Source organism: Epinephelus lanceolatus, chromosome 8, assembly GCF_041903045.1.
Source record: "Epinephelus lanceolatus isolate andai-2023 chromosome 8, ASM4190304v1, whole genome shotgun sequence".
Taxonomy (NCBI): domain Eukaryota; kingdom Metazoa; phylum Chordata; class Actinopteri; order Perciformes; family Serranidae; genus Epinephelus; species Epinephelus lanceolatus.
The window spans coordinates 3,163,895-3,190,000 of record NC_135741.1 but is presented as its reverse complement, the minus strand read 5'-3'; the positions used below and the strand labels follow the sequence as shown (position 1 = coordinate 3,190,000).

The following is a 26,106-nucleotide window of genomic DNA, read 5'->3' as shown; positions in this document are numbered from 1 at the left end:
TTTGCACCGTGCATTATGAACACTGTACATTACCCTACAAAACATGAACTCACTGAATAAAACTTAACAAACAATATTTATTTACTGTACATATAATGATCCTCTCCATTTACAAAAACACACACTCACACAGTAACTCTCTCTACACACACACATGCAGGCTTCTCAGGTGCTCAAAAAGCACCTCTGCTTTTCAGCCTAACAAGAACACATCCAGTCTTTGTAAGTGTGTGCGAGGCTTGGACATACTTTCGGCATCAAATGTCTGCAGGCAGCTGAGGACTTGAGACAGTCATGTAGACTTGGATGAAGATGAGAGCATGTGTGTGTTTGTGCATGTGTGTTTAAAAGAGAGAAGGAGAGCTGTTGATGATCTGAGCCGCTGGTTCGTCTCACATACAAATCCAAACTCTTTGTTTTTCTCTGGGTATGTTAATAATATGTATAAACGACAAGTATTTCTGGTGCTGACTGGAGATGGAATCAGCTAGTTGACTAATCGCACACATCCCTGGTTGAAAGCAGGCTTTCTGTGTTATGCAATGATAATGAGCACCCCATTCCTCTGTTGTCGTAGATGTGTTCAGCAGGTCTTCTTTTCTTCTTGGTCAAAAGATTCTGTAAAGCGACGGATGTGCAAAAACACGAAAATCTAACCTGTTCTGAAAACTTTAATCATGGATGAGAGTTTTGGAGTCAGTGTGTGAACATGACGGACACAGCGTGAGGTCGTATTTATTTTTGAAACTTTCAACAATTTCAAAAAATACGGATTTGTAGTGCAGAGGCCTTAACACCTGAACAACGAGCACGAGCCTCTTGTTCATGAGTAGATGCACTCTTCCTCCTGCGTTGTGATACAGCTTTGAGCGCCACAAGCTCAGTGCCTTCTAGTTCGATTGTATTGGAGAGAGGGCTCCAATACTCAGCAACTCACACAACGTACAGTACAGGCCAAAAGTTTGGACACACCTTCTCATTCAATGCGTTTTCTTTATTTTCATGACTATTTACATTGTAGATTCTCACTGAAGGCATCAAAACTATGAATGAACACATGTGGAGTTATGTACTTAACAAAAAAAGGTGAAATAACTGAAAACATGTTTTATATTCTAGTTTCTTCAAAATAGCCACCCTTTGCTCTGATTACTGCTTTGCACACTCTTGGCATTCTCTCCATGAGCTTCAAGAGGTAGTCACCTGAAATGGTTTTCCAACAGTCTTGAAGGAGTTCCCAGAGGTGTTTAGCACTTGTTGGCCCCTTTGCCTTCACTCTGCGGTCCAGCTCACCCCAAACCATCTCGATTGGGTTCAGGTCCAGTGACTGTGGAGGCCAGGTCATCTGCCGCAGCACTCCATCACTCTCCTTCTTGGTCAAATAGCCCTTACACAGCCTGGAGGTGTGTTTGGGGTCATTGTCCTGTTGAAAAATAAATGATGGTCCAACTAAACGCAAACCGGATGGGATGGCATGTCGCTGCAGGATGCTGTGGTAGCCATGCTGGTTCAGTGTGCCTTCAATTTTGAATAAATCCCCAACAGTGTCACCAGCAAAACACCCCCACACCATCACACCTCCTCCTCCATGCTTCACAGTGGGAACCAGGCATGTGGAATCCATCCGTTCACCTTTTCTGCGTCTCACAAAGACACGGCGGTTGGAACCAAAGATCTCAAATTTGGACTCATCAGACCAAAGCACAGATTTCCACTGGTCTAATGTCCATTCCTTGTGTTTCTTGGCCCAAACAAATCTCTTCTGCTTGTTGCCTCTCCTTAGCAGTGGTTTCCTAGCAGCTATTTGACCATGAAGGCCTGATTCGCGCAGTCTCCTCTTAACAGTTGTTCTAGAGATGGGTCTGCTGCTAGAACTCTGTGTGGCATTCATCTGGTCTCTGATCTGAGCTGCTGTTAACTTGCGATTTCTGAGGCTGGTGACTCGGATGAACTTATCCTCAGAAGCAGAGGTGACTCTTGGTCTTCCTTTCCTGGGTCGGTCCTCATGTGTGCCAGTTTGGTTGTAGCGCTTGATGGTTTTTGCGACTCCACTTGGGGACACATTTAAAGTTTTTGCAATTTTCCGGACTGACTGACCTTCATTTCTTAAAGTAATGATGGCCACTCGTTTTTCTTTAGTTAGCTGATTGGTTCTTGCCATAATATGAATTTTAACAGTTGTCCAATAGGGCTGTCGGCTGTGTATTAACCTGACTTCTGCACAACACAACTGATGGTCCCAACCCCATTGATAAAGCAAGAAATTCCACTAATTAACCCTGATAAGGCACACCTGTGAAGTGGAAACCATTTCAGGTGACTACCTCTTGAAGCTCATGGAGAGAATGCCAAGAGTGTGCAAAGCAGTAATCAGAGCAAAGGGTGGCTATTTTGAAGAAACTAGAATATAAAACATGTTTTCAGTTATTTCACCTTTTTTTGTTAAGTACATAACTCCACATGTGTTCATTCATAGTTTTGATGCCTTCAGTGAGAATCTACAACGTAAATAGTCATGAAAATAAAGAAAACGCATTGAATGAGAAGGTGTGTCCAAACTTTTGGCCTGTACTGTAGATTAATAAATAGCACGACAGGAGGAAAAATATGTATTCTTAATTTTGGAGTGAACTGTCCCTTTAACCCTTTAACAATCTTCAAGAGATGATGAAACGTGCTGTGTGCATAATTAACACCTGGCTGAGGTTAGTGTTGCTGCTCAGGTTTCAGCACAGCCCGAAGGAACTCAGCTGCACTGAGCCTCTGTCTGTCCGTGTTTCAGTTTCATTTGAAACTTACTAATAATTATTTATGACCTTAATTTACTTTTAAACTCTTTGTTCATCCTAACTCCTCCCGTCTCTCTCTGCAGTGTCTGAGTAACACTCCTCCTCTGACGGAGTACTTCCTGCAGAGCTCCTACCTGGAGGAGCTGAACTTCACCAACCCTCTGGGCATGAAGGGAGAGATTGCTGAGGCCTACGCTGACGTCATCAAACAGATGTGGTCTGGGAGGCATTACTCTGTGGTGCCGCGCGTCTTCAAGGTAACAAAACGTTCAGCTGATGAGTTCCTGATCACACACAGAGGTCTCACCGTGGCAACTGAAACATTTGATAAGATGAAACAACAATATTCTCTGACACAGTGGTTCCCAACACTTGGGTCGGGGTCCTGAATTGGTCTTTGGATCCTGAGTAAAGAAATATAATTTCTGAAGTGTGGTGTATTTTCTAGGCCAGAGAAAAAACACCAGAAACACTGCTGTAATGTAATATTTGGGCTGATTCATTCACAGAAGCGAGACAGCTGCCTCACTGATCTCTGATCTGTTCCTGTGTCTGTCAGATGAAACTGAACAGAGGAGGAACAGAGGAGTGAAACTAAACTCCAAACCACAAAGAGACTTACAGAGGAGATCCACTAACACTACTGAGAGCTGAGCACAGTGTAGGGGTGTCACGAGGACTGATACTTTAGTACCAAGTTGAGGCCAAAATTCTGAAAATGTGTCGGTACTTGATTTTCTCCAGACCAGTAGGTACTGAAGGTACAGAGGATAGAATTCTTCTGCACCAGATGGGGCAGCATTTACGTCTGCAAGTGTTCTAGTCTGTAGTTGAATGCCAAAAGAAGAAGTGCAGCTGCAGCAACCGCTCCGCCTCAACTTGTTCAAAAGGAAAGTGTTGTTTTCCGAGGCCAGCTTATTTTGTTAATTCTTTACAATGGGAACACTTTGTATTTACACTCTGCTACAAACTGCAGCAGTGTGACAGGACGCTGAGCGTCTGCTCTGCTCTGCATATTTGCCTTTTTTCTGGTCAAAAAGAGTCTAAAAATGTTCAACTCAACAAAACACTGTCACCCAGCCGTCCAATCACAGAGAAGGACAAATAGCCTACCACAAAGACCAACTGTACATGAGTCAGCGATTCTGGAGAATAATTTGAACTCGACACCCAAACAGAAGCACCTCTCCCGTCAGTGCTCCTTCAGAAGCTCCAGTAATATTTCTCATGTTATTTATGTTTCATTCCTGTCATGATGTAGCTCTGCTCCTCGTGGGCAAGGACGCTGACAAGAAAATCAGCAGGCATGGTGTTGTTTTAATCGGCCCAAGCCACTTTGTTTGTTTCCCATTTTCAGAGGTGTCTGAACACCAGATATTTGTTCTGCCGTGAGGTGGTATTTGCTGATTTTGACAAAACATGTTAGAATCACAGAGTGCACCTTTAATGTCTGAAGCTTCAATCTCAGTCTCTGTAAAACTGTGAGGATGACAGACACAGACAAAAATGTGATGCACAACCTTTCTTGTATTTGACTGCCTGTCCTTTCTGTGTTTGCAGACGAAGGTGGGCCACTTTGCGTCTCAGTTTCTGGGCTACCAGCAACACGACAGTCAGGAGCTGCTGTCCTTCCTGCTGGACGGACTGCATGAAGACCTCAACAGAGTCAAAAACAAAGAGTACATCGAACTACGGGACGCTGAAGGACGACCAGACCAGGTGAGCTGCTCTGACCACAGCTGAGAACCCACCGACACACACGGCTCTGTCTGTAATGTGTTCACTTTGGCCTATCTTTAGTTTTTTATCTTTTTATCTTTAGTTTTTACAGTAACTTTTTCTGAGATGGTGCAAAGCTCCAAAACAACAATGTTCTTCTCATTCTTCATGTCTCTCCTTCTGTCCCGCAGGAAGTGGCTGAGGAGGCGTGGCGTAACCACCGCCGGCGGAACGACTCTGTGATTGTTGACACATTTCACGGCCTTTTCAAGTCCACGCTTGTCTGTCCGGAGTGCCACAAGGTCTCTGTGACCTTCGACCCCTTCTGCTACCTGAGCGTCCCACTTCCTGTCAGCAAGGAGCGCGTCATGGAGATCTTCTTTGTCTCTCTGGACCCGTACGCCAAACCTGCACAGGTGACACTTTCTACCTGATGTTAATATTTAACTGTTTGTTCTGTAGACAATTCTGCAGTAAAACTATTTTCTCTACTTTAATAGTGATATGAATATATGATAAAGTGCCGTCTTGTGTGTATTTGTGTGTGCAGCATCGTGTTGTGGTTCCTAAAGCAGGAAAAGTTTCTGACCTCTGCTCTGCTCTGTCAGAGATGACCAACGTACCTCCCGCACAGGTCAGTGTGTGTGTTTGATGATTAATGATGAATCATGGGCTGAAATAAGGGTCAGTAAGACTTTAAATTAGGTAGGGTAAAAAAGCAGATATATTGATATCAATATTGGTAATCGGGCAAATTAGTTGTTACATATTGGCACATCAGATATTGGCAAAAAAATGCAACATCATGCATCCCTAACAGAGGACTGTTAAACTCCTCCAACACAGAGCTGTAATATCAGTTGATTTAAACCCTCTATTTCCTTTGTCCAGCGTGCTCTGTTATTAGACGTCCACTGTTTTCCTTTTACTGAGGTTTCACTGACGCTCTTTTAATTAAGTCATCCTGCTCGGCCGTCTTTGTCTGTAGTGGCCCCCCAACATTCCCAGAGCAGCAGTGGATGGAAAAGCACATAAATTCACATTTTCTTTTCCCAGTTATCTGAAAATTTGGTTGATATTTACACCACACTTTGATGAACTGTTGTTAATGTGATACCTAGAGAACGCCTCGAGGGAATTTTTTCACATTTGGCAGAAACATTCACGTGGACTCTGTGATGAACTGATGGTGGCTGTCAAATGTCAAAGGTCACTGTGACCTTGCATCTTCCCATTTGTATAAATGCAATATCTTAAGAAGGCCTCGAGGGAATTTCAGCAAATTTAGCACAAATATTCACTTGAACTCAAGAATAAACTGATTTGAATTTAGTGGTCAAAGGTTAAAGGTCAAGGTCACTGTGACCTCACAAAACGTTTCTGGCTTTGTCAAGAATTCGTACACTTATTATGACAAAATTATGTATTTTTAATGCTGTGTATTAAAAATGTTTTTTTATTATAACTGTAGCTTTATTTGAGCCAACAGTCAGTGGACTTATGAGACTGATGAGATGTGACAGTGTGAAAGGATCAGAGAAGGAAGGTCTTAACTGTGTGTGTGTGTGTGTGTGTGTGTGTTTCAGATGGTGGTAGCTGATGTGTTCAACCATCGTTTTTATAAGATATATAACGCTGATGAATCTCTGAGCTGCATACTGGACAGAGACGACATCTTTGTGTAAGACAACCTCAGCTTTTTATCATCTACTCTACCTGTTGATTTGAGGCGTCCTCAGACAGCACTGGATTTTGTAAAACATTTGCACATCTGCTTTACATAAAGTTTGCCTCTGCGTCCAGGTATGAGCTGAGTGTGCTGGAGGAGCAGCAGGAGGAGCAGGTGCTGCTGGCTCTCTACCTCAGAGAGCGCTCCCACTACAGAGACTACGGCTCAGGCAGCACCTCGTACGGCACGTCGCTGTTTGGACACCCGCTGCTGCTGAATGTGCCGCGCAGCAGCTGCAGCCGGGAGGCGCTCTACAACCTGTTCCTGCAGAGGCTGGCGTGAGTGAAACACACACACACACACTCACACAGATATAGACAATTACTCAAAGACTCTTTAAATATAAATGCACCTTGACTAATTTTTTGTAAATATGTAACAGTCAAAAAAACTAATTAAAAGCCATTGTAAAAAGTCATATTGTAGTATACCACAGAAAATAAATTCAAAAAAATTTCACAGTATTGTATGCTAAAAATAATTTATAAAAAATGTCATAGCATAGTATGCCATAAAACATTATTTAAAAAAGCCATAGTATAGTATGCCATAAAAAAATATGAAAATGTCATAGAATAGTATTCATAAAAAAGTATAAAAAAGTCATGGTATTGTATGCCATAAAAAAAGCCATAGCCATAAAACGTCAAAGTATAATATGCCATTAAAATTAATAAAAATGTCTTAAAAAAGTAACTGTATACTATATTTTTTTAAAGTCATATTATAGTACAGTATACCATAAAAAAGTCATAGTAAGATATGCCATAAAAAAAAAGATTGTTTAGTGTACCATAAAACAATAAACAGAAAAGTCAAAGTTTGTTGTAAATATTTTCATTAAAAATGTGGTAGTATAGTTTGTCATTTTAAAAGTCATTAAAAAAATACTAAAAAGGTCACAGCATATTATGCCATAAAAAGGTAGCCGAAAATGTCATAGTATGTTATTTAAAGAAAATCATATAAAAGGTCATGAGATAGTATTTCATTAAGAAAAATACTACAGTTTGTCAGTGTGTAGTTCATCATAGTGTTGTGTGTCATAGTATAGTATCACATGTCATTGACTAGCAGGTCATATTACCAAGTCATTTTTTATAGCTTGTTATAAACTCAGTATTTACATTAATAAGGTGTTTGTGTGTGCAGACGCTACGTTCGACCTCCTGATCCCTCTGAGGAGTTGGAGGAAGAGGAAGAGGAGGAAGATGAGGATGAAGAGGAGCTGTACAAGACTCAGACCAACGGCATCAGTGACGGTATCCTCAAGCTACTGTACTACTCTCAGCCCACAAGCTTATTATTAATAACAATAATAATTCTAATGATAGTAGTATTTATTTGTATAGCACTTATCAAGGAGATTTCATTACAAAAATTACAAGATTACAAAGATAGCAGCACACAGGTTTTAAACATTTCACTCCAATTTCAAAGGCACAGTTAAGGTTCAGGCACATCTCATTAGTTACAATGCTCTGAAAGATAATTAAAATATTTCTTATTGAGATAAAATGTTCAAAAACAAATAAGTTAAAAGTTAGTTGAGTTGAGTTAGTTTGCAGGCTTTCGTTTTATTTTGTTATTTAACAGTGAACTGAAAATAAAAACAAACGTGCAGGCGTATTGTGAAGTGAGAGTTTTCTCAGATGTGTTTGAGCTGCGGCTTCACTCTCACTGGTTCTGTGTCGTTTCCTCAGAGGAGGAGCAGGAGGAGGTGGAGAAAGCCGGGCCCTCTCAGACAGAACCCTGCTGTGGTGATTCCTCGGCAAACAGCCAATCAGACAACACTGCTGCCGACGTCAACCACACACAGCCCTCACTGGACCACGGCGACACAGAGACCAATAACGGGCCCCAGAACCAAACTGAGGCCGTCTGCAGCACCGACGCTAACAGCGCCAACGACACCAACACTGATGACGCTAAACCGTGTGAGGACTTGAGCAGGACCTCCGACACCAGCTCAGAACCACCAGCAGAACAACTGCAGCCGCCCTGTGAGACCGCAGAAGAAGAAAAAGAAGAGGACAAGCAGGAGGAGGCGTGTTCCCCCAGCGCGCCAGCCAATGAGCAGCCAGCAAAGAGGAAGGTGTGTCGTAAGAGGAGGAAGAGTTTGTTCACCATCCAGGCGGTCAACTCAAATGGGACGACTGAGAGAGGGATGGGAGAGGGAGGAAGCGCTGTGTCCTTCAGCTGTAAGTCTGAACACACACACACACACACACACAGCACAGCAGCAGTGCTCAATTTATATGTTGAAATATTTCACTTTCCTTGTTTTAAGTGGATTTCAAAGGTGCATTAAAAGATTAAATACTTTTGACATGGTACAGTAAAGTCATCTTCAGGTAACATTACATCTGTATCATACTCTACATTTGATTTAAACGTACTAATAACAGTACTGTCTTTCTGTAGCTCAGCCTTATGTGGCCATCGACTGGGACCCTGACATGAAGAAGAGATTCTACAATGAAAATGAAGCTGAGGTCAGTGTGAACATGTTTGTGTATGAAGATCAGACATTGTGAAAGTTTGGCCACACAGGAAAGGGCACACACAAATTTCATCTCACTTTCACATTTTACTGTCGAGCTTTCCCCTAAAATTGCTAACTTTAGCTAACAGCACTAGCACCAATGACAGAACAAGATTCCTGCAACACTGGTGAGGTCAGACACATTGTGTATTGAATTTAAGTTACTAAAATGGATTGCTATAGTTTGTCATTAAAAAAAGTGACAAAAAGACAGTTTATTATGTTGTAAATCAATCAATCAATCAATCAATCAATTTTATTTATAAAGCCCAATATCACAAATCACAATTTGCCTCACAGGGCTTTACAGCGTACGACATCCCTCTGTCCTTATGACCCTCACAGCTGATCAGGAAAAACCAAAAAAAAACCTTTAACGGGGAAAAAATGGTAGAAACCTCAGGAAGAGCAACTGAGGAGGGATCCCTCTTCCAGGACGGACAGACGTGCAATAGATGTCGTACAGAACAGATCAGCATAATAAATTAACAGTAATCCGTATGACACAATGAGACAGAGAGAGAGAGAGAGAGAGAGAGAGAGAGAGAGAGAGAGAGAGATGCAGGTAATGACAGTAGGTTACAACAACATTATTGAAAGTAATAATATCATAGTTATAGTTCTGGCTACTGTGGTACAATATGTTGAAAGTATGTATTAATATCTGGCAGTATACATGTGTGACAATAGTCATATGTGTATAATAACAGTAGAAGTATGACTAATGACTAATGATGGCAGCAGCAGCAGGAGGCATCTGGCAGGACCACGGCAGCAGCACAACCACACACGTCACGCTGTCCAGGCACCGCTGTGATATGAGTTAATCTGAGAGACAGTGGAGCACAAAGGCTCCGGAGAAGAAGCCAAGTTAGTGACATAAAATAAATAAAGTAATAAAAGTCATAGTGTAATATGTCATGAAGAATTGATTAAAAAAGATCATAGAATAGTATGTCATGAAAACGTGACGAAAAGTCATAGTGTTGTTTGGCGTCAAAAAAGTATTTAAAAAAAATCATACTCTGACCAAAAAAAAATCATTAACAACTTTGTATGAAAAAGTCAATATATAGTATGTCTTAAAAAAGTAACAACACAGTATTACATAAAAAGTCACAAAAAAGTATGTCATTAAAGTCATGCAATAGTATGTCCTAAACCGTGTCATAGTATAGTCTGTCTAAAAAAAGTGATAAAAAAAAATCTACTAAAGCAGCCATAGTATATTATGTCGAAAAAAATTATAGTATTGTATGTCGAAAAAACTGCTAAAAAAGTCATAATATAGTATTTCGAAAAAACAAGCCATAGTATAGTACGTCGAAAAAGTCATATTATAGCATGTTGAAAAAAGTTGATAAAAAAAGTCATAGTAGTATGTCGAAAAACTGCGAAAGAAGCCATAGTATAGTATGTCGAAAAAAGTCATAGTATGTCAAAAAAAATCAGTGTCACATGTCAAAAAAGTCATGGTATAGTATGTAGAAAAAGTCATAGTGTAGCATGTCAAAGAAGGTAATAGTATACTATGTCGAAAAAAGTCATACTATATTAAGTCAAAAAAAAAATCATAGTATCATGTCGAAAAAAGTCACAATATAGTATGTTGAACAATCTGCTAAAGCAGCCATAGTATAGTATGTCGAAAAAAGCACAGTATAGCATGTCGAGAAAAAAAAGATGCTAAAAAAGTCAGTATAGTATGTCAAAAAAAATGTCCAAAAAAAAAAAAGTCATAGTAGAGTATGTCGGAAAAAATCATAGTATCACATGTCGAAAGAAGTCATGGTATCATATGTCAAAAAAACTGCTAAAAAAGTCATAGTATCATATGTCGAAAAAAGTCATGGTATAGTATGTCGAAAAATCTGCTAAAGCAGCCATAGTATAGTATAGTATGTCGAAAAAAGTCATAGTATGTCAAAAAAAATGAGTGTCACATGTCAAAAAAGTCATGGTATAGTATGTAGAAAAAGTCATAGTGTAGCATGTCAAAGAAGGTCATAGTATACTATGTCGAAAAAAGTCATACTATATTATGTCGGAAAAAAAAATCATAGTATCGCATGTCGAAAAAACTGCTAAAAAAATCATAGTATCATGTCGAAAAAAGTCATAGTATGTCAAAAAAAATCAGTGTCACATGTCAAAAAAGTCATACTATATTATGTTGAAAAAAATCATAGTATCGTATGTCGAAAAATCTACTGAAGCAGCCATAGTATAGTGTGTCGAAAAAAGTCATAGTATAGTATGTCAAAAAAAATCATAGAATAGTATGTCGAAAAAGTCATGGTATAGCATGTCAAAGAAGGTCATAGTATACTATGTCGAAAAAAGTCATACTATATTATGTCGAAAAAAATCATAGTATCGTATGTCGAAAAAACTGCTAAAAAAGTCATAGTATAGCATGTCGAAAAAAGTCATAGTAGTATGTCGAAAAACTGCTAAAGAAGCCATAGTATAGTATGTCGGAAAAAGTCATAGTATAGTATGTCGAAAAACTGCTAAAGAAGCCATAGTATGGTATGTCGAAAAAAGTCATAGTATAGCATGTTGAAAAAAGTCATAGCATGTCGAAAAAATTGTCTAAAAAAAGGTGTCCACTGAAATCACAAACTTCAGCCATCAGGACTATTAAGTGACTAAAAACTTATGATCAGGACATGTAGTAGCTCGTAGACTCAGCAGCAGTTGTGATCTGTCTGATAAATGATTTAAATTCTTCCTCACCTGTGAATCAGGTTGTAACGTCCTCTGCTCCTCTGTCTTGTTCCTCTTCCTGTGCAGAAGTATGTGAAGCACGCCAGTATGGAGGTTCCTCAGCAGCAGACGACAGTTCAGCTGCAGGAGTGCATCGAGCTGTTCACCACTGTGGAAACACTGGAGGAGGAGAACCCATGGTAACACACACACACACACACACACACACACACACACACTCTTGGTGATGAACAGCTGTGAAAGGTATAGAACAATGTGTGTGTGTTTCCAGGTACTGTCCGGTGTGTAAGAAGCACCAGCTGGCCACTAAGAAGCTGGACCTGTGGTCTCTGCCGGAGGTTCTCATCATCCACCTCAAGAGGTTCTCCTACACCAAGTTCACCAGAGAGAAACTGGACAGCATCGTGGACTTCCCCCTCAGGTACACACACACACACACACACACACACACACACACACACTCAGTCACACACACTCAGTCACACAAACTCTGTAAACTGAACGGTGTGTGTTGTTACAGAGACCTGGATTTCTCCGGCTGCCTCCTGAGGAAAAGCCTGTCCAATGGGGAGCCTCTGAGCCGTTATGACCTCATCGCTGTGTCCAATCACTATGGAGGACTCAGAGATGGACATTGTAGGTCCCATGTTTCATCTGTCAGCTGAGATGATGCTGAATCACAGAGGTCATGTTTAACATTCACTACCTTGTTCACTCATAGTCGTGTGTGTTCTGCTGCAGACACCAGCTACGCGCGGAACAAAGACAACGGTCAGTGGTATTACTTTGACGACAGCAAGGTGACGTACGCCAGAGAGGACCAAATTGTGGTAAGACGCACAGAGTGGTGACTGATGACAAACATTCACTTTAATCAGATTTAAAATGATCAGTTTTTAATTATTATGGAGGACGAACGCTGTAAAATTAAAAACAAAATGACTCCAAAAAAATTAATACGCTTTCTAATGTACCACAATATTAACAATAAATATGAAAAACATTTGACATGACATTTCAGTTTCAGTTAGCTTCTTTGTTTGCCTTTCTATAAATTTCTCTATTTACTTAACTATTTAATTTTCCCTTTTATTTTTTTTTAATTTTCAAAATAAATAAATACAATTAAAATTCAAAATAAATAAATAAATAAAAAGAAATTTCAAATGGGGAAATATTCATGGGAATTAATCCAGAAGTAAATAAATAAGCAAATTAAAATGAAAATATCAGTCAGTATCACCTTTAATCATTCAATAATTTTTGGTACATGTAAATGCTCTTTTTAAAAAAAAAAAAAAAAAAAAAAAGTCATTTGCTTATTAATTTTGGCAGTGTTCGTCCTCCATAGTTTTCTCTTAAATTTATTTGTATTCATTTTTAAAAATAAATAAATGCAAAAACAAATACATTAAAGTGAAAATTAATTGGGAAGTAAATTTAATACAACAGTAAATAAATAAGCAAATTAATATGAAAATATTATTTATATTTTTGGTACATTTAATTGCATGTTAATTTATCATTCATTTATTTATATTTAATTATTTATTTATTTTGGCAGCTCCGTAGTTTTTAACAAAACAACACTATATGACTGATTAAGATCATAAACTCAAACCTGTTAATAATTTGTTGTCGCGCAGACCAACGCTGCCTACGTCTTGTTTTACCATCGACAAGACAAGATCAGAATACCCACTCTGCCCGCCCCCAACACAAGCCCCGCCTCCTCCACCCAGCCCGCCAACGACATCACTTCCTGCAAAGACGATGACGCGGAACTGGGCGGTGCTGCCGCTGCTGCCACCTCCTATGTCACCATGGAAACAGAATAAATGAACTGTCAAGATTTTTAGTTTAATTCTACTTTTCAGTAATTCTCTTTTCTTCATCAGAACAACAGGCCTCTTTTAGTTTTTTCTTATTTTCCAACAACACTTGAACTTTGTCTGAAAACTTATTTTATCCCCGAGTTAGAAAACAACAGCAGCACGGCTGCAGGTTGCATCTCAAACCTCCTCAGCTCTTATTCTCTGTCAACATGTCGCTGTCTGTTCGGTCGTTAACGTGGCCACTTGTTACTCAGGTAGTTTGAAGGTGATCTGGAGGTCACGTTCAGACTGTTGGTCTGAGCCGAAACAACACTTTGAATTCATAATTCCAGTTCGGAGGAAACATTTAATCTTTACTGATCGATCAGAACTCACGTGCCGTTTGATTATGACGCCTGGAGTGAGCTGCAGAATAATTACAGCCTTTTACTGTGTTTAAATAGAATCAAAAGTTAGTAAAAAAAAATATATTTTTCTGTCTTTAAATGATGAATCAATAATTAGCTTTTAAAATGGAACCACAGAAATTTATTGGGAAAAGGTTTTTAAATTTGAGTTTTCATGCACTGAACATATTCCATCTAACAGATCATTTGCTTTAATATTTACAGTTTGCCTTTAGTGATGTCTTTAATTTGTCATCAAGGTGCTTAAATTAAAATAAAAAAAAAAAAAAATTCATTTTAAGGTGGCAAACTCCTCACACGTCTTGTTAAGGCCTTTTAAAACGTAATTTTATTTAGAATTTTATTTTACTCAGTTTTAAATTAAATTACTAATTGGTCATTTAAAGACAAAATAATTAAAAAATGCTCGAGTTTGAGAAACCACAATTTAAATCCATTCATAAAACGTGAATAAAAAACATCATTAATTTAGTTTTTTTCTTAACTGATACATTTTTAAATTTGAGTAATGTTAAACAGTAAAAGTTAGTAATTATTCAGGCGCTCACACCAGGGTCCATATTTGATTAGAATTCATTTAATATTCAAAGCTGAAAGGACGGCAGTGTCTCTGGCGAGTTCCTGTTTATTTTTTCTTGCGAAATTTTTGGTTCATTTGGCAAAAACAGTCCTAAAATTTATCAGTTATTCTTTTGCTTCTGCAATACAAGATCCAGAAACACTTAATTTTACAAGTTAAAGCTATTAAATATTAAAATAAAGTCGTTACATATTTTAAATTAACTTGAAATGTCTGCAGACAAAATAAAAAACTCAAGGGTTTATTTTACTCAATAGAACCTCATTAAAGTGGCCCGCAGCGCAGCGTGAAGGGGATTGTGGGTAATCAGGAGTGTGTTTATAGCAGAGAAACAGATAATTTAATATTGAACAAAGCTGCCAGGAATGAGAAATTAATTTGTCTTTGTATATTTTGGTTGTTTCTTTCTGGTATTTATTTTTGTAATGGAATAATTCCAGCTGTCACGTGACTACAGTTTGTTTTTGATTATTTGATTTCAACTGATGATCCGACTGGTGCAGGACATTGAGATGCTTATTTTTCATATTTATAGATACAATTTGTATTCAGGCATAAAATTATTTGACAGAAGGACGGACGCAGGTGAGGTTTCCTCCTCGAGGTCAGAGCGAGCTCTCACTGATTTTAACCCGGCTCTGTGTACAGTATTTTTGTATTGTAAGAAATGTATTATTATTATCATTCCTGGGTCGAGCAGGAGGGAAGCTGGGGCTGATTTCTTTCTTTGGTCTTCCTGTCAAATATCAGATGAAAATATTTTATTGTACTTTCAATCTTTTGATATGAATAAAATGATGATTATTATCACGATGAGACCAGGTGAGTTTTTACACTTCTGTTGATTTAAAATTTTTTGTCAAACTGTGTTCACGCACACTGTGTCCCAACAAACTTCATGTCTATTTCCCACCAGTTTGTGCACACAGGTAACAAAGTTGTGCAGGTAGTGAATCAGAAATCTGCAGCTCCCAACACCACTAAAAAAGAATGCTTACCAGCTTCAAGTAAAAAGCAGTGTCTTATGAAGGGATGTGAACCTGGCTGTTGAAGTGCTGTACAATACAGACGAGGGAAATTCAGTTAGTTGTGATGGCACCTTTATTAAACTGTTGGCACTCACTTCAAGTCGCTCTGGATTACAGCCTCAGCTGGATGACCACAGTGTAGAAAAGTACATGCAAAGTGTCCGTCCTGCAGGGTGAGAACAACAACAACACGCCTGCTGCCATTTAAAGCTCCATAAAAACGTCCCAGTCGTCTTTAAACGCAGCTCCAGATTTCTGCGTCACACCCAGAGAGAAACACCTTCCTGAGAGGATTCGTCTGATCAGACCTGGTGCAGAATCTGCTGGTTTACTGAAACAACCTGGTGATCTGGAACATCTGGGAACCCTCGAACTGATCTGCTCCACGCCTCAGAGGATCCTGGAACACAGAACACAAAAGCAGCAAATATTAAATACAAAAATTAAAAGTTATCTCAGGGTGCACATGTATTTTTTAATAATATGTACCAATCTTCTGATGAAAACTGAGCCAACAGCTTCAGTTGCAAACAGACAAGACACTGGTCGGCTATTTAAAACCTGGTTCCTTCTTTTAACCATCACAATGTTTAATAAAAATATGAGCTGTGTCATAATCTCGCACAAACACACTGGCTAGTTTTTGTTTCTTTAAACCAATCACAGTCGTGTTGATCAACACTAAGCCCAAAATTCAGGGACAGTGTTTTTGCAAAACAGTGTTTGGGGTGAACTTGTTTAAGTGGAACATTTGCACGTGGGGAGACGAGCCCTGCCCTGTCAAACGGCCCCGCAAAAGAAGATGCCACAAAAACAAAAGCAGCCACGTGTCACTGTGTGATTGAACTTTGAGTGATTAAAAAAGACAAACATAATTTGATAATCAGAGCCTTCGAGGTGACGCCTGACTTAAGTTCTGGAGGAGCTCGCCGGACCTACTGGCTGCATGTGGCTCCAGCAGAACCTTAAAATATTACAGAAGCTCGTGTGAAGAGGAACAGGTCTGTAAATTGGTGAAGTCACTGTCACATGCTGCTGTGCCAAACGCCCTGTGAGACAGTCTGGGTTTTTCTGAGGTGCGTTCACAGGCTGTTTTATTTGTTGTAGATCTTTACAACAATTCACAGAAACATTAAAGCAGCCGTATCTTACTGAAGCATCGACATCTTTGTTAGAATGTGCCATTTTCTGTGTTTTAGTTGTAGCTCTGAGGTTGTTGTTTCCTGTAGCGAAGGGGATTTGGATAGGGTAACGCGCAGACAGTGGAAGAGGGGAGATGGCCGGCTAATAGCCACAGACTACATCCAGTGAGTCAGACTAGCTGTGTCATAACTTATGATCACTACGTACATTTTTTAAGTCACTACGTCATGCACAACTTTTCCACTCTTAGAATTTAGAGACTCATAAAAAGGTAAGAAGTCAATTTGGTGACACAATAATCAGCTTCTAGTATTTGTGTACGTTGTGCTCCAGAACCTTCAGACTCATTGTCGTTCCACAGCGTTCAGAACAGAGCGTGTTGTAAAGACACGGAGGTGACGAACCTTCCGCAGACGCTCCAGAGCTCGCAGGTCCCCGTCGATCTAGAACATGGTGGACTTGATGTCCTGGCTGAAGAAGTTTCCAAAGTTCAGGTCTCTGGACATCAGCTCCTCCTCCACGTTCTCCAGCGCCCACTTGTGTTCCACGATCTCCAGCGCCTCCCACTCGCTCTGACGCAAACAAACAAATAAATAAACAAACAAACAGGGAGACATGACTCTCAGCAGAAGTGTACAACAAGTTATTTGCTTTAGCATTAGCTTGAGTGTTTTGGCGCGAGATGAAGAGTGAGATCTTAATTTACGAGACGACCAGGATCTGAGAGGTCAAAGGTCATGTAGCTCATGTGTTATGTCTGTAAACATTACGTGGAAATGTGTAGTTTCTGTTAAATACATACACAGCTGTCACAAACAAATGTAATCAGCGATCAAACCTTTCGTTATTCTTTCTGACTTTAATGTTTCACCTTAAAAGCCTTGTTGGGGTCAGGGGGCATCGCCATGGCAGCGCCCGTCATCTGGTCCTGCATGATCCGTGACTGGTCAGCAGCTGTAAGTTAACAACAGCTTTAATAAATAAAATCAAACAGACGAGGTTTAATGTTTTCGCAGCTTTGCAGCTCTGACAGGTTTTTGTGAGACTTTCAGCAACAGCTGTGAACACCAGCTGTGTTTTAACTGGCCTGTTTAAGATTCACAAAAACCACAAGTTTATTCAAGTTCACTTCGACCTAGTCCACACAGACGTGGGTATTTCTGTTAACATAGTTTTTTGTATTGTGTTTTAGCCTTCCGTCCTCACACTGACTGCACCTTAGGTCACTAGCTAGAATTACTGCCTTGCTGGTGTGTGTCTCTGCAAACCAGTGAAGCTGCAGTTACACTTTACATGCATGTCTGTGAAATCATGGATGCAAACATCTTCAAAATCTTCAAAATTAGAAATGTTCCCCCCTCTGTTCCTGAGATATGACGCTGAGTAATGAACTGAAAAGTGTTTTTGCAGAACATTGTGATGTCACAGTGAAAGATTTGTGTGAAGATTTGTCATAATTAGTAGTGGTGGGGAAAAAAAATAGATTTTTAGATGCACTGAGATTCTGTCTTGAACGATGTGAGCATTGACGTGGAAAACTCAATCGATTTTAATTTTATTTTTTAATGTTTATTTTTCAAATTACCATAACTAACAAATTAATTAAGAGGGGAGGGAAGTGAGCACGGCAGGAGGAGTGTGACAGCTGATGATGAGAGTATAATTTTGAGTTTGAGTTGCGTTTTCTTTGTAAATAATATTTAGTGTTGTAAATAATAGTATTTGTGGTTTTTAGAGAGCTTTTGAGTTTTTTTTTATGCCGTGTTTTCGTCGTGTTTTCACCATAGTTTGTAGTTTCGCCACCGTCTTTTTTAAAATAGTTGGTGTTTTTATAGTTCATAGATAGTTATAGTTTTGTAAATACTGGAGGAGAAATATCGAGGAGGTCGACAAGGGACAGGAGAGTCCCGTTGAGATTTGTGGATGAGGAGGATGGGCCGGTGGAGTGTAGTCATCTCAACCACAGTAAGTAGTACAGTTTGTATGCACTGGATATGTATTCCCAGCTTTATTACAATATATCAACAAATCCAATTATATGATTTTCAGACATAAAAAAAAAAATTATTCAAAACAAGACTAAATTATTTATCAATGACACTGAAATTAAACAGGTCTCTCATGCCAAATATGTAAGTGTTATTGTTGATGAAGGCCTTACATGGAAAAACCATATTGAGCTTGTGTGCAAAGAAATTATGAAGTCTTATGGCATAATTAGAATGATTTCTTCTTTAGTGAATCGCTGCTGTCTTCTGACATTACAGTTTAATATACCCATATTTATCTTATTGTAATATTATTTGGGCCAGTACATTTCCTGCTTCTCTTCACAAACTTTTTTTGTTGCAACTTAAGATATTATCAATTTTTGATATTAATGTGTATCAGACATGTATTTTTATGTTTAACTGTATTCAAAAGGTTTTCCATAATTTTTTCATACCAAATTCCAGTATTCATTCATACCCTACCAGGCAATCAAAAAACATTCATTGTCATTTCTCCCGCACAACATCAGGTCAGTTCAGTATAAGATTCAGAGGTCCTACAATATGGAATTCAAAACCTTCTATGACTAAAAACTGTTCCTCTGCTCCACTGCTCAAGTCCAGGCTTAAATATACGTTGCTAGGTGAATAACTTTGTGCTTTTTGTTACTGTCATTTTGTGTTTGCTGTTTTATCTTGATTTGCTTTGATTATTATTAATGTCAGTATTATTATCATCATTATTATTATTATTATTGTCATCTCAATGTTATGAAATTTGTTTGGATGTTTTTTATTTTCACTTTGCTCTAGGCTCTTGTGTTGAATTGGTGATGTACTGTATTTAAGGAGTTGAGGCCCCGTATAGGCCCATCTGGGTCTCTTGCCTCTGCTCAGCACCTTTATTTTGTGATGGCCATTTTTCTTCTCTATTGTCTTGTGCAATGGTGCGAAATAAACAAATAAAATAATAAATAAATTACAATAATGTTTTTCAATATCTAGTGTAAATTTTCTTATTGGCTCGTTTTAGAATCAAGAATCGTTCTATTATTGAAATCGTTGCCCTCAGAATGGGAACTGAATGGAATCGTGCGGTGCCTAGAGATTCCCACACCTAATAATTAGAACATGAATTTTTGAGTTATGGCCAAAACATGTTTTGTGAGGTCACACTGATCTTTGACCACAAAATTCTACCCAGTTTCTTCTTTAGTCCAAGTGGACCTTTGTGTCAAATTTGAGGAAATTCCCTGAAGGTGTTCTTGAGATATTTCATTCACGAGAATGAGACTGACAACCCAAAACACAATACCTCTGGCCGCAGCTACTGCTGGCATAGAAGCGTAAAAATCTGTGTATGAACAGTTCATGAATGATTCCAATATTTTGGTCTTGTATGTAAAATATGACATTTAATCTAAAGCAGCTCTGTGTTTTTGACTTATTCAAAAAATCTCAAACAAAACCCAGAAACAAAACAGTGAGAAGTCAAAGACCAAAACCTGACACTCACCGTTGTCCTGTCCCAGTATGAGGCTGTACATGCTCCTCAGTCCAAACACATTCAGGAAGTACCAGGACGCTGAACTCACCCTGCACGGTACGGAGACCCACAGTGGCCAAAATTAATAAACAGGGCATCACTGAATAAACACAGACTAAATATATGAGCATGAAAACCTGTTGTTGTGAAATAATCAGTTTAGTTTTATTTAACTTAATTGTTATTTTGGTTAATTTTATTTCCCAATACCAAGTATTTATTTGTCAATGAAGACAAATGGTGCAGAGCCTGTTCTGTTATCAGCTGCCCACTCATTCAGACTGAAGCCAGACTACATTACATTAAATTAAACACATCATAATTTATGTCTGCACGTGGTTCTATGTGTTGTTGTCAGTGTGGATGTTTACCAGGAGGCGTCCAGAGACAGCAGGTCAATTCCTCTCTGCAACATGGGTTTGAACCTCAGAGTCAGAGGGAACGGCACCTTGGCTGGACGACAAATTAACGATTAATAAAAACACAACAGGAGGAAAAACTGTTGCGTATAAGAAGAGCAGAATACAGCTGTGATCATGAGATGCTTTTCTGTACGCTCCTGTGAAATTATTAAATCTGACTTCACTGCATTATTAAACCCAGCAGGCTGCAGCTGTGATGTCACTTGTCAGCTGCTGAGTGAGTTCAACCGTGCTTGTTGTTGCCGTGGGTAACAGTATGACATCAATATGGCAACAAGTCAAACTAGTATCACAATATGAACCATTGCTCATTCTCAACTAGTTGCTCAGAGATAACAAGTTAACTGCCTTTGGAGAAAGTTTCATGCAACAGTAGCAGTGCTGCTGAATGCACACAGGGGAAACACTGAGATTAGCGTCACTCAGAGTTGACAGTGACAGTGTCTGATATGTTAACATGTTAATGATGACAGCTGAAGAACTCACTTATGACGAATCCAGAGAAGGCCCAGTTGATCCATCCACCAATCACAATCATGGGCAAGACGTTGGTCAGGTTTCCCTTCATCATGTCTGTCAACATGCTGCTGTCTGTAACACACACACACACACACACACACACACACACACACACAAGTTAATGTTTGTTTGCTTATTTATCTCCAGAGTTACAGTAACAACAACAGTGGGAACTCTTCCTGACCTCCACATATTGTATTAACAGGGGCTGCACGATATCAGGAAAACCTGCGATATGCAATAACATTGTTGAATGTTGTGATGATGAAGATGAAGAGTTTTAATGTCCTCCTGCTTCAGGTTCATGCTGCTGATGTCGACCCCAGATAAACAACAGCCTGACGCTGACAGGTGTTCAGTGTAGTGAGTCCCTGGACCCACAGGTGGTCGTTTTAATAGGTCTCCAGTGATATTTGTGTCTTTTGACAGACTGTAGTGTGAAACTGGTGTTTGATGTTACATATGTAATTCTGGTTATATTCATGTATGTTGAAAATGTATCTGAAAGGTAAATAAATTTAATCTCCAGGGCTGGTACCTGCGGTTATTCCACAGGCTAGTTAATAACATGTCGGACAGGAAATCCAAAGTGTGGGATCATTTTGAGAAGGTGAAGGACGAACCCAAGGTGATATGTAAACTCATCTTCATTGGTCGACTACAAACATGACGTATCATCTGAAACATGGAAGTAGCTACATGCCCATTAGCCCACAGCGTCATTAACAGGCGGCTCGCTCAGTGTGTGACGTGCACTTGGAGATAAAATATAGGCCTATATTAATGAAGGTTCATTAGTACGGTTTGTATTTCTCTGTAATGTAGCACAGTGTTAACAATGTTACTGATACTATTCTTTCTCACACCTTCAACTCAAACCACCAAAATATGTCATTTAATCATTACATTCATATCAGAAACATGCAGGAGACTAGTCCACTGATGGACCCTGATGAGGACTGTTGGTCCACTGATGGACCCTGATGAGGACTGTTGGTCCACTGATGGACCCTGATGAGGACTGTTGGTCCACTGATGGACCCTGATGAGGACTGTTGGTCCACTGATGGACCCTGATGAGGACTACTGGTCGACTAGGAACATTCAAACCTGATGCCATCTCAGGGTTTCACTAACTCAGAGTTCTCACTAAACCTGTTTTCTGAAACAGGGCCCTGGATGTGTCATGATGAAGAGACACACACACACACACACACACACACACACACACACACACACACACACCTGTCATGGGGTTCTTAGGGACGACCTTCCTCTTGACCTTCTTGAAGAAGCCAGTCTCTGTGTTGTTGAAATAATGTTTCCTCATGGCGAAAGACTGAAACAGTGAAAACAGGTTGACACACAACAGCTCACAGCTTTTAAAGTCACAGAGACAGAGACGTGTCCTCCAGAAGTCTTTCAGCATTTCATCAACATGTCTATAATACATATTTTAATATATATCTAGACAAGTAGATTACTCTGTAACATGGACGGCAGATTTCTAATGTTTACTGAGAGATGGTCTAATAGGAGAATAAAATGACTGCTGCTCTGATGACAATCCAGAGTTGAAAATCCAGTCTAAGAGCATTACTAATCTCTGTTAAGTATTTTGGCATAATAGAGCTATTTTTTTTTAGCATAGTGCTGTTTTTTCTCGAAACACATTTTAGAGAAACTTTCACTCCCAGTGAGTGAGTGTGTGCACTTACCTGTCTGGGAATGTACTTTCCATTCTCTCTGAGGATGCGGCTGCGCAGGAGCACCTGGCTGAACAGAAATGAACAGAAACACCAACATAAGCTCAGATTACTCTGAAACACTGAGCACAATCTGCAGCATCATTACAAACACTTAAAACTGAATATGCTGCAGGCTAAACTTTAGAGTCACCGGCTCGTTGCTGCCCAACAGACTAAAATGCGCCTCACCTGTCAGAAACCTGCTCCAGGTCGATCTTCTTGTCGCTGTGGAGCAGCTGGGTGACGTAGTGGCGGATGACCCCTACGAAGAAGGTGATGAAGACGATGGGTAGGACCACCCACATCCGAATGCTGGAGTCCAGCAGGAGCTCTGGACTGGCCATCGCTCTCTGTTCAACCAGCCAACTGACACACAGACTGGGAGACGTTCTGAAAGAGGAAAAGAACTTATTTTTATGTTTAAGGCCCAAAAATAAAGAAATAAATACAAAAATTGGAATTATTTTGGCAGGATGGAAAACACTTACACTCAGTATTTAGACTGTCATGTACGAAGGAGGATTAGGGCCACGTTTAAGAAAAAGAATCTTAGATTTCCAGAACAAAGTCATAAATCTACGAGAATAAACTCGTAATTTTAGGAGAAAGGTCACAGATTAAAAGGATAGTGCACCCAAAAATGAAAATTCAGCCATTATCTACTCACCCATATGCCGAGGGAGGCTCAGGTGAAGTTTTAGAGTCCTCACATCACTTGCAGAGATCCAAGGGGAGAGGAGGTAGCAACACAACTCCACCTAATGGAGGCTGACGGCGCCCCAGATTCAAACGTCCAAAAACACATCATTGAAACCACAAAATATCTCCATACTGCTCGTCTGTAGTGATCCAAGTGTCCTGAAGCCCCGACATAAAAAGTTGTTTGGAAAAACCTCATTTGAACTCTGTTTTTAGCCTCATTGTAGCCTGTAGCTCTGACTGCCTCTCTGTGTACACCGAGCGCGAGACCAGCGAAAGCATGTGAACACACATGAAGGCGGTGCCCATGTCTCACGGTCTCGCACAAGCGCACACACGTGAGTGCGGTGCACAGAGAGGCAGTCAGAGCTACAGGCTACAATGAGGCTAAAACCAGAGTTCAAATGAGGTTTTTCCAAACAACTTTTTATGTCGGGGCTTCAGGACACTTGGATCACTACGGACGAGCAGTATGGAGATATTTTGTGGTTTCAATGATGTGTTTTTGGACGTTTGAATCTGGGGCGCCGTCAGCCTCCATTAGGTGGAGTTGTGTTGCTACCTCCTCTCCCCTTGGATCTCCGCAAGTGATGTGAGGACTCTAAAACTTCACCTGAGCCTCCCTCGGCATATGGGTGAGTAGATAATGGCTGAATCTTCATTTTTGGGTGCACTATCCCTTAAGACTGGAAAGTTACTAACATGGAATAAAAAGCGATTAAGTGTGTACAAAACGTGTTTGGGGTGACAGTAATATACATTTAAGCAGGACTAAAGTAACCTAACACTTTACCAACAGGACTTTGGGTGATGTTATCACATTTACAAAGTCACATAACGCGTTACCACCTGGAAACTGTTTTTTCATCTTTTATTCATCCACACTGCTCCACTTCCACCAGTGCGCCACCAGAAAAAAAAAAATCCCTGAAGATTGTTGTGTCATATTACAGACTGCATTTTAGAAGGGCGCCACTAGTGATGACACGTCTGGGTGATGCCACACCTTGCATATCATGTTCAATGTGTTTTCATTTATATACCTACAATGCATCCCGTTCTGCTTGAGTCCCGAGGCTGTCTGAAAGCAGCGTGGATAAGGAGCGGGCTTTTGGTGTGTTTTTTTCCTCATCCTGGTGATCAACACATCTGGGTTTTGCCACTGTATGTTTTGCAGGTGGTAATGTAGTAGATCTAGTTAGTTAGTCGATTTTTTTGTCTTTAACATGATCCTTATCCTCCTTCGTAATCATGGAACATCACACTGACTGAAATTATTTACATGCTTAGGTTTTGATTGTAACGAATGCTTTTAATTCTCCAGGAGGGTTCATTTTCAGAAACATCACTGTGACCTCTGCTGCTGCTCTAAAGGTTATAACTACAAGACTGCAAGAACAATCAGTTAACAGCACAACTGAAAAAGTCTTTCCTACCCAGGTAACCTCACACCAGATATTTCCTTGCTGTTAATGAAGCATTTTAATGTTGGTTCAAACTGTTGTTGTACAAATTGAACAAAGACATGTTTACTCCGGCTACGGTGTTTGTCAGTAAAAATGCAACATACATGTGACTGCAGCAGGAATATTAATCCAAACACATTATATATAATATTAAGACACGAACAGGGAACATTTTGATCCACAGTTAATACTTTTACATTTAATATTGTAAATAAAGTTTGCTTTATAATACTTGCATACTTTACTTAAGTAGGGTTTTTGAATACTGGACTTTTATCACTGACTTTAGCTTGACGTGTAGTTGAGTAGTTTTCAGTGTAACGTTAGTACTTTTAATTCAGTAAAGGATCCGGATACCTTTTCCACCACTGTGTAGCCTACATACAGATAACTCCGTCCAGCTCTGACTCAGTGACACATTAACTTTTAATAAATGAATAAATGAACCGACCCGTTTAAGGCAGCTGAGGGCCTGAACAGCTAACAGCTAACCAAAACAACGCAACCGGACACGACGGAAGCTCCCGTCGTTACTTTAAAAGGAACTACTTGCATCTAAACTAACTTCCTGCTAACACCTGTTCAAACTTCATTTGCCGACAACCAGCTAACCTTAGCACTAGCATTTAGCAGCTGTTCCGCCGAGGAGAGTTAGCTAAAGACGCTAGCCGACGCTAGCTAACTGTGCTAGCTAACCGTGTTACTCTTCCACCTTAAGTTTACTGCTTCTAAAAACCGTTTGTTTCAATGACTGTCAAGTTTGTTAAAGAGACTTTAATCAGGTACAAACCGATGACAAGATCTGAAATTATGTGTTTGAAATTAACGTTAACTTACCACATTTAAGAACTTTGTGAGTTTGCGACGCACACGTTCCGCAGTTTTAAAACACGACGAAGCACTTCCGGTTAGAGCGGAAACACCGATCACGTGACGGCGGTAAACTAAAATAAAGTAAAATAAAATAAATCCAAATTAAAATACAACAATGTGAAATAAAATAAATGAAAAACGAAACTAAACCAAACGAAACTGAAATAAAATAAAAAATAAAAACTTATTTTAAGAACTTTTAATACAAATAAATTTAGTACAAAAAAAGTAATTGTAATCAGGCCAAGTTATTGAGGGAAAATATTTAATTAAATTACAGCTACTGATCAAAATGTTGGTGATGACAAAGGGGTTACATGCAAATATAATATTTTCA

The 26,106-nt window shown here is 39.5% G+C and overlaps 2 protein-coding genes across 2 annotated transcripts in view; one reads left to right on the top strand and one right to left on the bottom strand.

The window, feature by feature from the left end:
- usp11 (ubiquitin specific peptidase 11) overlaps positions 1 to 13,364 on the top strand; it is a 25,673-nt gene extending 12,309 nt beyond the window's left edge. The window contains exons 8-21 of the mRNA XM_033629642.2: positions 2,873 to 3,046; positions 4,350 to 4,508; positions 4,700 to 4,924; positions 5,059 to 5,142; positions 6,095 to 6,189; positions 6,312 to 6,515; positions 7,390 to 7,499; positions 7,941 to 8,438; positions 8,662 to 8,732; positions 11,579 to 11,691; positions 11,784 to 11,933; positions 12,033 to 12,148; positions 12,254 to 12,342; positions 13,159 to 13,364. Coding sequence (XP_033485533.1) covers positions 2,873 to 3,046; positions 4,350 to 4,508; positions 4,700 to 4,924; positions 5,059 to 5,142; positions 6,095 to 6,189; positions 6,312 to 6,515; positions 7,390 to 7,499; positions 7,941 to 8,438; positions 8,662 to 8,732; positions 11,579 to 11,691; positions 11,784 to 11,933; positions 12,033 to 12,148; positions 12,254 to 12,342; positions 13,159 to 13,350 — 2,280 coding nt within the window. The 3' untranslated portion in view covers positions 13,351 to 13,364. The remainder of the gene's footprint in view (positions 1 to 2,872; positions 3,047 to 4,349; positions 4,509 to 4,699; positions 4,925 to 5,058; positions 5,143 to 6,094; positions 6,190 to 6,311; positions 6,516 to 7,389; positions 7,500 to 7,940; positions 8,439 to 8,661; positions 8,733 to 11,578; positions 11,692 to 11,783; positions 11,934 to 12,032; positions 12,149 to 12,253; positions 12,343 to 13,158) is intronic.
- Positions 13,365 to 15,417: 2,053 nt separating this feature from the next.
- On the bottom strand, positions 15,418 to 25,815 carry LOC117258607 (ER membrane protein complex subunit 3). Its single transcript, XM_033629651.1, has 10 exons — positions 25,734 to 25,815; positions 22,921 to 23,121; positions 22,702 to 22,759; positions 22,229 to 22,322; positions 20,951 to 21,055; positions 20,414 to 20,495; positions 20,013 to 20,092; positions 17,377 to 17,459; positions 16,910 to 17,077; positions 15,418 to 15,762 (listed from the first exon to the last, which is right to left on the bottom strand). Exons 2-9 carry the CDS (start codon positions 23,073 to 23,075, stop codon positions 16,949 to 16,951), a joined length of 786 nt encoding a protein of 261 aa, XP_033485542.1. The 5' UTR covers positions 23,076 to 23,121; positions 25,734 to 25,815; the 3' UTR covers positions 15,418 to 15,762; positions 16,910 to 16,948.
- Positions 25,816 to 26,106: the final 291 nt, after the last annotated feature.

What these genes read in the sequence shown, in the direction of transcription:
- LOC117258607 (XM_033629651.1), bottom strand. Translation starts at nt 23,075, where the DNA reads ATGGCCAGTCCAGAGCTCCTGCTGGACTCCAGCATTCGGATGTGGGTG. An exon ending in GAAAGTACATTCCCAGACAG is followed by an intron (nt 22,323 to 22,701) that starts GTAAGTGCACAC and finishes TCACTGTTTCAG; the next exon opens with TCTTTCGCCATGAGGAAACA. An exon ending in CTTCTCTGGATTCGTCATAA is followed by an intron (nt 20,496 to 20,950) that starts GTGAGTTCTTCA and finishes TTTGTCGTCCAG; the next exon opens with CCAAGGTGCCGTTCCCTCTG.